Source organism: Monodelphis domestica, chromosome 4, assembly GCF_027887165.1.
Source record: "Monodelphis domestica isolate mMonDom1 chromosome 4, mMonDom1.pri, whole genome shotgun sequence".
Lineage (NCBI taxonomy): Eukaryota > Metazoa > Chordata > Mammalia > Didelphimorphia > Didelphidae > Monodelphis > Monodelphis domestica.
Window position 1 is genome coordinate 360,087,366 of NC_077230.1, and position 11,991 is coordinate 360,099,356.

The window sequence follows — 11,991 nt, forward strand, 5'->3', positions numbered from 1 at the left end:
TGACATAGTAATGGCATTGCTGGGTTAACGTATATATTTTTATGGTTTTATGCTTTTTGGGCATAGATCCAAATTGTTCTCCTGAATGTTTGGATCAATTCACAACTCCCTGAACAGTGAGTTAAGTGTCTCAATTTTCCCACATTCCTTTCAACTTTTGACATTTTACTGTCCTGTTGTAATAGTCAATCTGATAGGTGTGGGGTGGTACTTCAAATTTGTTTAAATTTGCAATTCTCTAATTAATAGTTATTTAGAGCCGTTTTTCATGTGATTGCAGATTACTTTAGTTATTTTGCCTAAGAGCTTCCAGTTCACATATTTTGATTGAGGAGTGACCTGTATTCTAATACGTCTAACTCATTTCTTTCTGTATTTGAGCACCTCTCTCCCTTCTCTTCTCTTCCTACTTTCCAATAGGGTAAGACAGATTTCTATACCTAATTGATTGTGTATGCTCTTTCCTCTTAGAGCCAAGAATCTTATGAAAGTAAAGTTCAAACACTCCCTTCCCTATCTCCATTTCCTCTCCAATATTTAACATTAATTAACATTAATTATGTACAGAACACTATTATGGGAACTAGAAAAGAATCAGTTTAGATAAGAGCCTATCCTTCCCTCCAAGAGTACACAGTCTACTGGGGGATGGGGGGGTTACACTAACCTTTTACAGTTCTCTCTCCTTCCTTGTTTCTCCTCACTCCTATCCCCAAACACTGATTAAGCTCTCTTTCTCTGCTTCTTCTGGCCATTAAAAAAGCAACATCCTGTAATGGACTAACCACTCCCACCATCCCTCTAACCCTAGCAGCTGTGCCCACTTCATCCTAACCTGCAGCCTCAGCCCTGACCCAGACCAAGGGACCAATCCTGCCTCTGCCTCCAGTCTTCCTTCTGCAATTCATCCTTCACACAGTTGTCAAGATGATTTTGTTCAAAAATGCCCAGTGGCTCCTCATCGCCAATAGGAAAAAAACCCAAATTCTTCAAGCCAGCCATTTAAATCCTCCCACAATCTGGCTCCAATTCACTTTTCCTTCCTTTTTCTCATATTACTTTTCTTAGGGCACTCTGCATTCCAGTCAAACATGAAATTCCATCTCCTGGTTTTCTGCATCAGCCCCAGCTATCTCCCATATCTAGAAATATATTTTCCTCACATTTCTACTGTTTAGAACCTTCTCTTTCTTCAGAACTTGGAGCAGATGCCACCCACTCCCTGAATCCATCCCAATCCGCCTGTCTAAAAGTGTTCTTTTCTTCATATTTTTCCAGTATGTTTTGTCTGCATCTTTCTTTTACTCCAGTACATTCTACCTTGCATTATAATTACCTGGTTACAATTAGATGGAGCCGAGATGGAGACCATTCCACTCACCTTCATCCCCATCACAGCTGTTCCCATCCATTTCTAATCCCTTTGGACTCTTTCAAATTCCAAGTTTCTCTTACTCTCTCATTGCCATTGATACTGAATCCCCAGCTGCAATTATGTGGCCTGTAGAAGACTTAGAGGGGTCATCATAGCCATCATGGAAATATATTTAGCGATCTCTCATTTATAAAAGGGATTGGATGTGATTCTTGGCAGGAACAGGTAGAGGCTGTAGAGAGGTGGAAATGCCCTGATGGTGGGAAAAACTTCCTACTGATTAGATCAGTCTACAAATGGAATGAGCTGACTTGGAAAGTTGTGGATTTTCCCTTATTAGAGATCTATAAGCCTGAGGAGGAGTAAATAGTATAGAGATTTGTAGTTAGAAACTTGGGTTCAAATCTTGCCTCTGACATTACTTAATCCATTGAGCCTCAATCTCCTTCTCCACAAAATGAGGCTATTAAATTAGATGAACTCAGGGTCTGGAGTCAGGGGACCTGTGTTCAAATTTTGCCTAACACTTCTTAGTTGTTTGACCCTGGGTAAGTCACTTCACCCAATTGTCTAGCCCTTACTACTCCCTTCCTCATCAAGTGGGTTACGGGCACAGCATCTCCATGGTCTGGAAAAGACACATAAATTTTTTGGCCCTCCCTTCATACAAGAGAAGAAGTCTGATTTTTTTCATTTTCTTTTATGTTTTGTGTTTACAGTACTTTATTGTAAAATTTGGATTAAGTATTTGGTCATAGGCTAGATGTAGGTCAATATTAAATACAATGAGTTTCTAAACTTTTTCTGTGTCATCTACTGGCCTTCATGTATAATTTGTAGCTTATGCAAAATTTCCATTTAATTTCTTATGCCAATCTATGATATGTCAAAACCATGATGGAGAAAGTTCCAATGTGGAAGGGATACCTGCATACACTTAGTATTGACTTTAAGACAGAAGGCAAGAGTTTTTAAAAAATTAGATGATCTCTAAAGTAACTTCCAGACCTAAGGTTACTAAGACCACTTAGTATATTGCAGAGAAGATTCATATTCATGTGTGGGATGGACTGAATGACCTCTCAGGTCAAAGGAACATTCACAGCTCTAGAGTTAGAAGGGATCTTATAGACAATCTAGTCCAAAATTTTCACTTTGCACATAAGGAAACCAAGTCCCAGGGGATTTGTCCAAGGCCATCTAGGTCCTCAGCATTAGAGATGGGATTTGAAGTTAGATTCTCTTCTCCAGTGCCAGTATTCCTTCCATTGTACTAGTCCCATTCAACTCTGAGACTGCTGATTCTAAAATCAAGAATTGTAAATTATCAAGCAGACAAAGATGAGTTATCAGTTTATTTACAACAAATTAAATTCATTCAGCATTCTGGTCCAAACTTATGAATATCAATGAGGCTACATTAGATGTTTCTATACTGATCAGTAAATTGTCACACTGAGAGGTCAAGTACCCTACAAAAAGGCACACAAAACGCTGCTGTCTCAACTAGAAAAGATATCAGGCTTCAGTTGTCCTATGGTCAAGCATCCCTGCCCACCTGGTTTCTGCTGGAGCCAGGTGTCCAATGCTTTCTGGCCTTTTCCAGTAATTAATATAAGCATTTTTTTTCATCCTGCCTCCCTTCCTTCCTCCTTCCCTCCCCTCTTCCTCCCTTCCTCCTTTCCTCCCTTCTTTCTTTCTTTCTTTCTTTCTTTCTTTCTTTCTTTCTTTCTTTCTTTCTTTCTTTCTTTCTTTCTTTCTTTCTTTCTTTCTTTCTTTCTTTCTTTCTTTCTTTCTTTCTTTCTTTCTTTCTTTCTTTCTTTCTTTCTTTCTTATAAAAACCCTTACCTTCCATCTTGGAGTCAATATTGTGTATTGGCTCCAAGGCAGAAGAGTGGTAAGGGCTAGGCAATGGGGGTCAAGTGACTTGCCCAGGATCACACAGCTGGGAAGTGTCTGAGGCCATATTTGAACCTAGGACCTCCCATCTCTAGGACTGGCTCTCAATCCACTGAGCTACCCAGCTGCCCCATCTTTCTTTCTTTCTTTCTTTCTTTCTTTCTTTCTTTCTTTCTTTCTTTCTTTCTTTCTTTCTTTCTTTCTTTCTTTCTTTCTTTCTTTCTTTCTTTCTTTCTTTCTTTCTTTCTTTCTTTCTTTCTTTCCTTCTACCTTGGAATCAATAGTAAATATTGGTTCCAAGGTAGAGGAGTGGTAATGGAAGATAAGTGTCTTTGCCCAGAGTCACACAGCTAGGAAGCATCTGAGGCCAGATTTGAACCTCTGCCCTCCCATCTAAAGGTCTGGCTCTCAATCCATTTAGCCACCCAGCTATCCCACTTGCCCTTCTTTTAAACGATTCAATAGCATAGTTACTTGCCCTTTCTCCATGCCCTACCCCCACCATATCATATCTAACACTCAAATGGCACATACACAAACTTACATTGATATTCTGTATACAATCATATAGGTATGAATGCACAATATATATATACTATATAAAGAGGCCATGTCCCAGACAGGGCTGGAATCAGTGTCAAGTAATCCACATTCAGATGAACAACCTCAGATACTTGCTAGTCATTTAATCATGGACAAGGGCCTCAATTTTCTTATCTGTAAAATGGGTATAATACTATTTATACATCCTATGTCATCTTAAAGAGTTGTAAAGAAAGTTCTGTGCAAACTTGAAAGCACCATAGAAAAGGAAGTCCTTGTATTTACTTTGATATTTAATGGATCTGAATTGCAATCATGTAGAAGGGCCTCAATTTCCTCATCTGTAAAATGGTTATAATAGTACGTATATACCCTATACCATCTTATAGAGTTATTGTGAGGAATATTCTATGTAAACTTTAAAGCACCATAGAAAAGAAAGTTCTTGTGATGTTTACTTTAATACTTAATGGATCTGAGTTCTTCTTAGTGGGCATTCCTTCCAGGGATGCAGACCCATCCATGCCCCCTCATCCTATTTGACACTTGTCTATATCATCCTGTAAATCCTCTGACAGTTAGGTAGCACAATGGTTAGAACATGTAACTTGGAGTGAGGGAGACCTGAGTTTGAATTAGGTCTCAGAAACTCACTAGCTGTGTGACTCTGGGTAAGATGGTTAACTTCTGATTGCTTCAGTTTCCTCAGCTGCAAAATGGACTTCATAACAGCTCCTGCCTCCCAGGGCTATTGTGAGATTGCATTTGTAGAGCTCTTAGTGTGGTGCTTGGCACATAGTAGGCACCATGTAAATGCTCATTTTTCTTCTTTCCCTTCCCCTCCAGCAGATGGGCCCATCTAATGTTCTGGATGTCTTCCTCAAGATAGCTTGATCTTTTGCATGTCAATCAAGTATGCAATCTTTCCATCAATTATGCCTCACTCTCATCATCTTCCAATCAGAGATTTCTCTGAGGACCAACAGATTTCACATAATTTATTTTGCATAATTCTTCATTGATAATACATTGCAACCTACTCATGCCTGCCATGAACCCATAAAGTGACCAAATCTTTACATTTTGGGAACTTGCAGCATCTTGTGCCCAAAACCATAAAATGGCACCAAAAGCATTCTGTTGTCAGAAATATGGAGCATTCTCCACATTTTCTTGACTGGAAGTAATGCTATATTAACTGCAACCTGACCAATGAAGTCCATAGTTATCCCAAAGAGTTTGGCCTAACTAACCACATGAGAAAAACTAAGTTGTTGAGCAATGCCTATTGTCCAAGCAGTTGGACAGATGACCTGTAGAGATCATGTAACAGTACTTGTATCTTGTACAGGCTCTGAAAATGGACAAAGAGCTGGGTCAAAATTGGGTATGGGGGGAAATTATCCAATATTTTTGATGACTTTCTCTCTGAAAAGGCCAATGTCTTTACAAGATACAAATGCAGAGGTTTGGGTCTTAAGGTGAATTCATAACATTGATGATATGTAAGGGGGTATATCTCATCTAATCAAATATGATAAACATAGTTGTCTATTATGTGCAGGACTCCTTGCCAAGAACTAGGGATACAAAGACAATTACAAATGAGAGAGACAGAGACAGAGAGAGAGAGAGAGATGGAAAGAGAGGAAGAGAGGTGAGAGAGAGAGAGAAAAGGCAAAGAGAGAGACAGAGAGAGGAAAAGAAAAGAGGAGAGAGAAAGACAGAGACAGAGAGAGACAGAGAGAGAGGAAAAGAAAAGAGGAGAGAGAAAGAGAGACAGAGAGAGACAGAGAGACAGAGAGAGAGAGAGACAGAGAGAGACAGAGAGAGACAGAGAGAGACAGAGACAGAGAGAGAAAAGAGAAGAGAGAAAGAGAGAAGTAGGTGAGATGTCATCTATTCCAAACTCTTCATTTTATAGTGAAGTGACTTCCAAGTTTGTCACTTTACATTGAATAAGACACTCCCCACCTTCAAGGGCTTAACTTCTATTAAGAGCAAATACACATATAAGTAAATACAAAATATATACCAAGTAAGTACAAAGCAAATGAGGAGAGGGAATTAACAATTAGGAGAATCACACTTCCCTCCCCTCAATCATTATTACCATCACCCTCCCATTTCCCAATCCCCTTTAATTCTAATTTCTTCCATCTGATATAATCTCCGGCTTGTCCCATACATAGTTTGTATGTAGATGTTTATATGCTGTAATTTCCCCACTAGAATGTAAGCTCATTGAAAGCAGAGATTGTCTTTTGCCTTTCTTTTTATTCTAGATGCTTAGCCTAGTGCATGACACATTTTGTTGTTGTTGTAGTCATTTTAGGCATGTCTGACTCTTTTCTGGCAAAGATACTGGAATGGTTTGCCATTTTCTTCTCCAGTTAACTTTACAGATGAGCAAACAGGGTAGGTGACTTGTCCAGAGTCAACCATATAATAAGTGTTTGAGGCTTGATTTGAACTCAGGAAAAGGAGTCTTCTTTATTCCATGGCTGGCACTCTATCCACTGTGCCACCTAGCTGCCCCACATGGTACATATTAGATGCATAATGAATATTTATTTTAATCACATAGTAGGTGTTCAAGAAATGTTTATTTTAATTATATAGGAAGTGTTTAATAAATACTTATTTTCTGCCTGACCCCCAATGCCACCAACTACAATCAACTGTATGTTTAATGAGGACTTTCTTTGTGCAAGGTATAGAGCTACAAGGTATATATTGCTAGGTATAGAGCTACAGAACTAGATAAGACTTCAGACCTAGGACATGTGCAGGAGAATTGAGTTTATTTTACCCTACTTTTTGCCCCATTTTCCTTCTCTATTTTAAGTGTGGGTGACAACAAATAACACAGACACTAATAATGGTTATCGACACCTTAAGTCTCCAAATCTTTGTCTCACCTGCTGAGCTCCCTCTCTCTTGTCAATGCTCAAGCTCAGAGACTCCTAGGATCTTTGGGATCATTCTTTATGGACTCTCAATTGGAGGTCAAGTATTCTTCACTGGGCTGCCCCTGTGACAAATACTGGCAGAGCAAGAAGGCCTGGTTATGAGCATCAGACAATTTCCAATCAATGAGAAGGACAGAAAACACTAATTGTATGTGATTTGACCAACAAGGGCTCCTACCCTTTCCCTGCTCTGATACTCATTACTAATGTCTCTGAGAGCACTTAGGGAGTGTGGAAGGTCAGATACAAAATCAACAAAGCAACTTTTTATTCCTGCCTCATCTGAATCAGCTTTGGAAAAAGAAAAGCACGTCTAATGACATGTGATGCTTTGGGAGACTCAAATAGATGGACTCCCTAACCTCAGAAAGCTTCAGTCTGCCACACTTATGAGCCTGTCCTCACTCATCTGAGCCTGCCTTATTCTGAAAAGGCTCAAAGAATCATAGGATGATGGAATTCTAAAGATTTCAATGAATCTCTCTTGAAAGTTTGGTGTTCAAAATTGAACACAGTCCCTCAGATGTGATCTTAGCAACTCAGAAAATGGCAGGATTATCATCTTTTTTTGTTCTCTAGACAGTATTTCTCTTAATGAAGTCTTCTAAGGTAACATCTTTTTCTTAATAGGAGAAATGATTTTTAGAAATACTTTTAACATTTTAATATATTTGAGTCTTTTATATTATTTTATTATATTTTTGTTTTGTGTTTTAATGGAAGGAACAGTTTTTTCCCCAATTACATGGAGATTCAGTTTTTAATAATTGCTTTCTAATATTTTGTGATCTATGTTCTTTCCTCCTCCACTTTTCCCCTTCTCAAAATGGCCAGTAATATGATATAATATAGGTTATGCATGTGTTATCACGCAATATATATTTCCATGTTTATCTTGTTGTGAAAGATGACATATATTGCTTATATAAGAAAAAAAGGTCATAAAGGATATAAAGTGAAGGATGATACGCTTCAATCTGCATTCAGACTCCATCCATTCCTTCTACAGTGGTAGAGAGCCTTTTTTGTCATGTGCCCCTTGGAGACTTGGATCCCTGGATTGCTGATGATAGTTAAGTCATTCGCTGTTGAGCATCGTACATTATTGCTGGTACTGTGTACAATGCTCTGGTTCTGCTCACTTCACTTTACATTTGCTTTTTAGACTAACACATCACACAAGCTGAGCTCAAGTTAAACCCAAGAGACTCAGGTCTTCCTTTCAGAGAGCCACAGAATTTCAGAGCTAAAAGGGGCCTCAGAAGTTATCTGTTCCAACATACATCTGAAGAGAAATCCTCTCTACAATCTCCTGAACAATTGGGCTTCCCATCTCCACTTGAATACCTTTAGCATTAGAGATTTCGAGGCAGACCTCGGCATTTTTGCCCAGCTCTGACTGTTGGGAATGCTGCTTTCTTTCAGAGCAGTGTTTGCCTCTCTGGAACTCCCACCAGGCATTCCTAATTCTGTCCTCTGGGCCACATTGAGCAAAGCTAATAACTCTTCCACATGCGAGTCTTTAAGTATATGACGACCAGGAAAGACTTATATGAATTGATACAAAGTGAAGTGAGCAGACCTAGAAGAACAGTGTATTCAGTAACAGAAATATTATACCATGGGCAACTGTGAAGGACTTAACCATTATCAGCAAAGGAAGTCTCCAAGATAACCACAAGGGACTCATGATGAAAATGCTATCCACAGCCAAAGAAGGCACTGTTGGAGTCTGAGTGCAAATCAAAGCATGTTATCTTCCACTATATTTCCTTCATGAGCTTCCTCTTGTATTGTGATATGTTTATTCTATTGTGAAGTGAGCAATATGGAAATATGTGTTACATGAAAGTATGGGTATAACCTCTATCAGACCATTCACTGCCTCAGGGAGAGGGAGGAGAGGAGAGAAGGAGAAAATCTGAATTCTAAAATGTCAAAAAAAATTGTCAACAATCATTTCTACATGTGAGTGAAAAAATAAAAAAAAATGGAAAAAAAGAAAATGTCTTAAAGGAAAATCCTTATACATATATTTCACAGTTCTTTTTAAAAAGCATATAATAAATTTCATTGTATTCATTTTTTTTAAAATAGATGAGGGGAACTATCACATCCCTATTAAGTCTTTTCTTTAACTGATGCTCTTAGGGCATAGGTTTGAGTTCCCTTATGTTACTGCCTGCCCTCCTCCTTTGTATGCTCTCCAGCTAGCCAATTTTCTTTCTAAAATGTAGTGCCCTCAATGGAACACAATTCTCCAGATACAGACTGATCAGGGCAAAGGAGAATAGGATTATTGTTTGTCTTATTCCAGATAACTGGATTTCTATTCATATAACCTAAGATTTCATTAGCTCTTTTGGCTGTCACGTTGAGCTATTGATTCATATTGAGCTTGCAATCCATTCAGTCCTTCAATTTTTTACATAAAACATTGTTCATTCAAGTCTCCCACATCCTGTATTTGTGAGTTTTTATTCCTGTATTTTGATTTTTTAAAAACTTAGTGGAAGTTTTACATTTATCTCAATTCATTTTCATCTTATTACATGTGTCCCATTGCTCTAAATTCTTTTGTCCTACATGTTGGCTATTCCTCCTCACTTCACTTCATCCACAAATTTGATAATCTTACCATCCATACTTTTATCCAAGGGATTGGCAAAAATATTGAACAGGATGGGGATAAGCCCAAAACATTATAGCTGCCATCAGAGCAGCTACCCTTTGGTTTGAAATTGGTTGATTAATCAATATTCTTTGGATTTGGTGCTTTGACCACTTTTAAATTTATTTCACTGTATTATCATTGAGCATGCATTTCTCCACTTTGTTTATAAGGTTATAATGCCTTGCAAAGGCATGGTGATATATATATATGCTTGTGGTGGTGAACCTAAGGTACATGTGCCAAAGGGGACACTTAGACTCTTCTCTTGGGCATGTGCATGATCATCCCAGCACAGGGTTTGCCAGAGTCCATTATTTGAAAGCCAGAGGGACAAGGGGACAGGCTGCTCTCCTTCCCCTCAGCTGAGGACATTTCTCACATCACCTGCCCCACTAAAAGGTTCACTATTGCTGATATATGCACTCTCTGCTACCTGAATAGCTTAGGCTAGAGTATCTCTTTAGCTTATGAGTTTTCAGATACAGTGGGTTAAGCCAATTGGGTGTGTACAGTAAGTCTGACATCGATATGGTGCTTCCCTTTGCAGCAAAAGGCCACCAAGTTGCCTAAGGAGGAGTGAACCAGTCTCCATCTGAAATAGAGGTTAAAGCTTTTGTGATGATGAATATAGTGGGAATAAGCCCATGAGTAGCCCCTACAATTCTGGCTTGAGTGAGATGGACAGACTCGGTCTTTAAAAATATGTAGCAATGCTATTCCTCGACATGTAGCAGGCAGATGATGTCATTGTGTGACTCCAAGGGGGCCAGAATGGATACCTCTAGTGTCTTCTTTCCTCCATCCCCAAAAGACTTAATGCCCTGCTAGGAGGGGAAGCAGGAAGTTGGGGCTGGCAGTCACTCTGTTGTCCTCAGAGAGGGGGGCACTAGACTAAGCTTATAGCTATCTACTTCCTTAAATACTGTTAGTCTAAGGGTTATAGTTTTCAGGGTAAAGTTAAAATTCTAATTGCTGTTTCTTAATTAGGAAGAAAGATCTCAAGTTTTCTCTCTGAGACTTGACTCTCTTCCCACCAAATACCAGTTCCACAATGAACACTCATAGGAGGTAGCAAGGAAACCCATTAGTCCAAATCAATAGCAAACCAGAAAGAAGAGAAAGTGTAACTAGAAGAACATATACCAGGCAATACAGAGTGAAGGAGCTCTCCTATTGGAAGTGAGGTGTTTCCACTCAACCAAGAGGGGGAGAGAGTCCTAGATCACACCTAGAGGGAAATTCTCCAAGTCTCTAGTGTAGCAAGCTGGGGACGGGGACATGATGGAGATTGCCAACTCCTCCCATGTCAGCTTCTTCCCAGAGTCCTAGTTTCCCTTCAGGAGCCTGAAGTGGGGTTGGCATTGTCCATCTTTTCTCTCAAAGCTGGAGGCCAGAAGCGCCCAAAGCAACTGCTAAGCCTGAAGAGACTAAAGAGCATGAAGAGACCTGAAGGAATTTGAAGAGACTGAAGAATTCTTCACTCTCCCACTTTTGCCAGCTCCTCATGCAGGCATGGGCATTGCTGTCCACCAATGAGAAGAGAGTCCTGTACCAATGGCCTTTGGGACTCAAATCGGGTTACAAATAAAATAAAATACCTTGTTGAATTCCAGGTGTCCTGTTGCACATCATTTCCTTGAGGTCTCAGCCTTGTGACCTTGTCAAAGGCAATGAGACTGGTCCTCAGTGAATACTGGCTAGTTTGGGGTAATCATTGCTTCTCTTTCTTTTTTAAATTTAAAACCCTGACCTGCTGTCATAGAATCAATACGATGTATGGGTCCCAAGGCAGAAAAGCGCTAAGGGCTAGGCAATGGGGTGAAGAGACTTGTCCAAGGTCACATAGCTGGGAAGTTTCTGAAGCCAGGTTTGAACACAGAACCTCCTGTCTCTGGGCCTAGCTCTCAATCCACTGAGCCACCTTGCTGCCCTTGCTTCTCTTCCCAAAAGCTTACAAATTATCAACTAAAAAACTAGGAAAAGTTTTTTGTTTTGTTTTTTTCCAGGAGTGGATATAAAGCTCATTTCACTGTACATAATGTGTGAAATCCAATTTTTTCCCCTTTTAGACAAAGAAACACTTACCTCTCTCCAGTCATAGCTTGGGTTCCCAGGGCCTCAGAAGTTACCTACCTAATCAGAAACCAGATTCTGAGCTGGAACAGAACCACAGTCCATCAAATCCACCTTTTCTACTTTACAGATGAAGAAACAGAGCCAGAGAGAAGTTAGGTTAACTTACCCAGGGACACAGAGCTAGTTAGTTCCTGAGGAGGGATTGGAACTCGAGTCTTGAACCCTTTTCAATATACAGTATTGCCTCAAATCTATAAGATCTTTTAAAAAAAATTAAACTTCTTTAAAATTTGAAATTTTTAAATTTTAAACTCTTATCTTCTGTCTTAGAATCAATTGTATATCGATTCCATGGCAGAAAAGTGGTAAGGATTAGGCAGTGGTGGGGTGAGTGACTTGCCAAAGGTCACATAGCTAGGAAATGTCTGGGGCTAGACTTGAATCCAGGACCT

The 11,991-nt window shown here is 39.4% G+C and overlaps 1 protein-coding gene across 5 annotated transcripts in view; it reads left to right on the forward strand.

Annotated features, from left to right (window-relative positions):
* C4H1orf94 (chromosome 4 C1orf94 homolog) overlaps positions 1 to 11,070 on the forward strand; it is a 124,689-nt gene extending 113,619 nt beyond the window's left edge. For all 5 annotated transcript variants that reach the window (XM_007492752.3, XM_007492754.3, XM_007492750.3 and 2 more), the window contains one exon: positions 10,847 to 11,070. In XM_007492752.3, coding sequence (XP_007492814.1) covers positions 10,847 to 10,913 — 67 coding nt within the window. In that variant the 3' untranslated portion in view covers positions 10,914 to 11,070. The remainder of the gene's footprint in view (positions 1 to 10,846) is intronic.
* Positions 11,071 to 11,991: the final 921 nt, after the last annotated feature.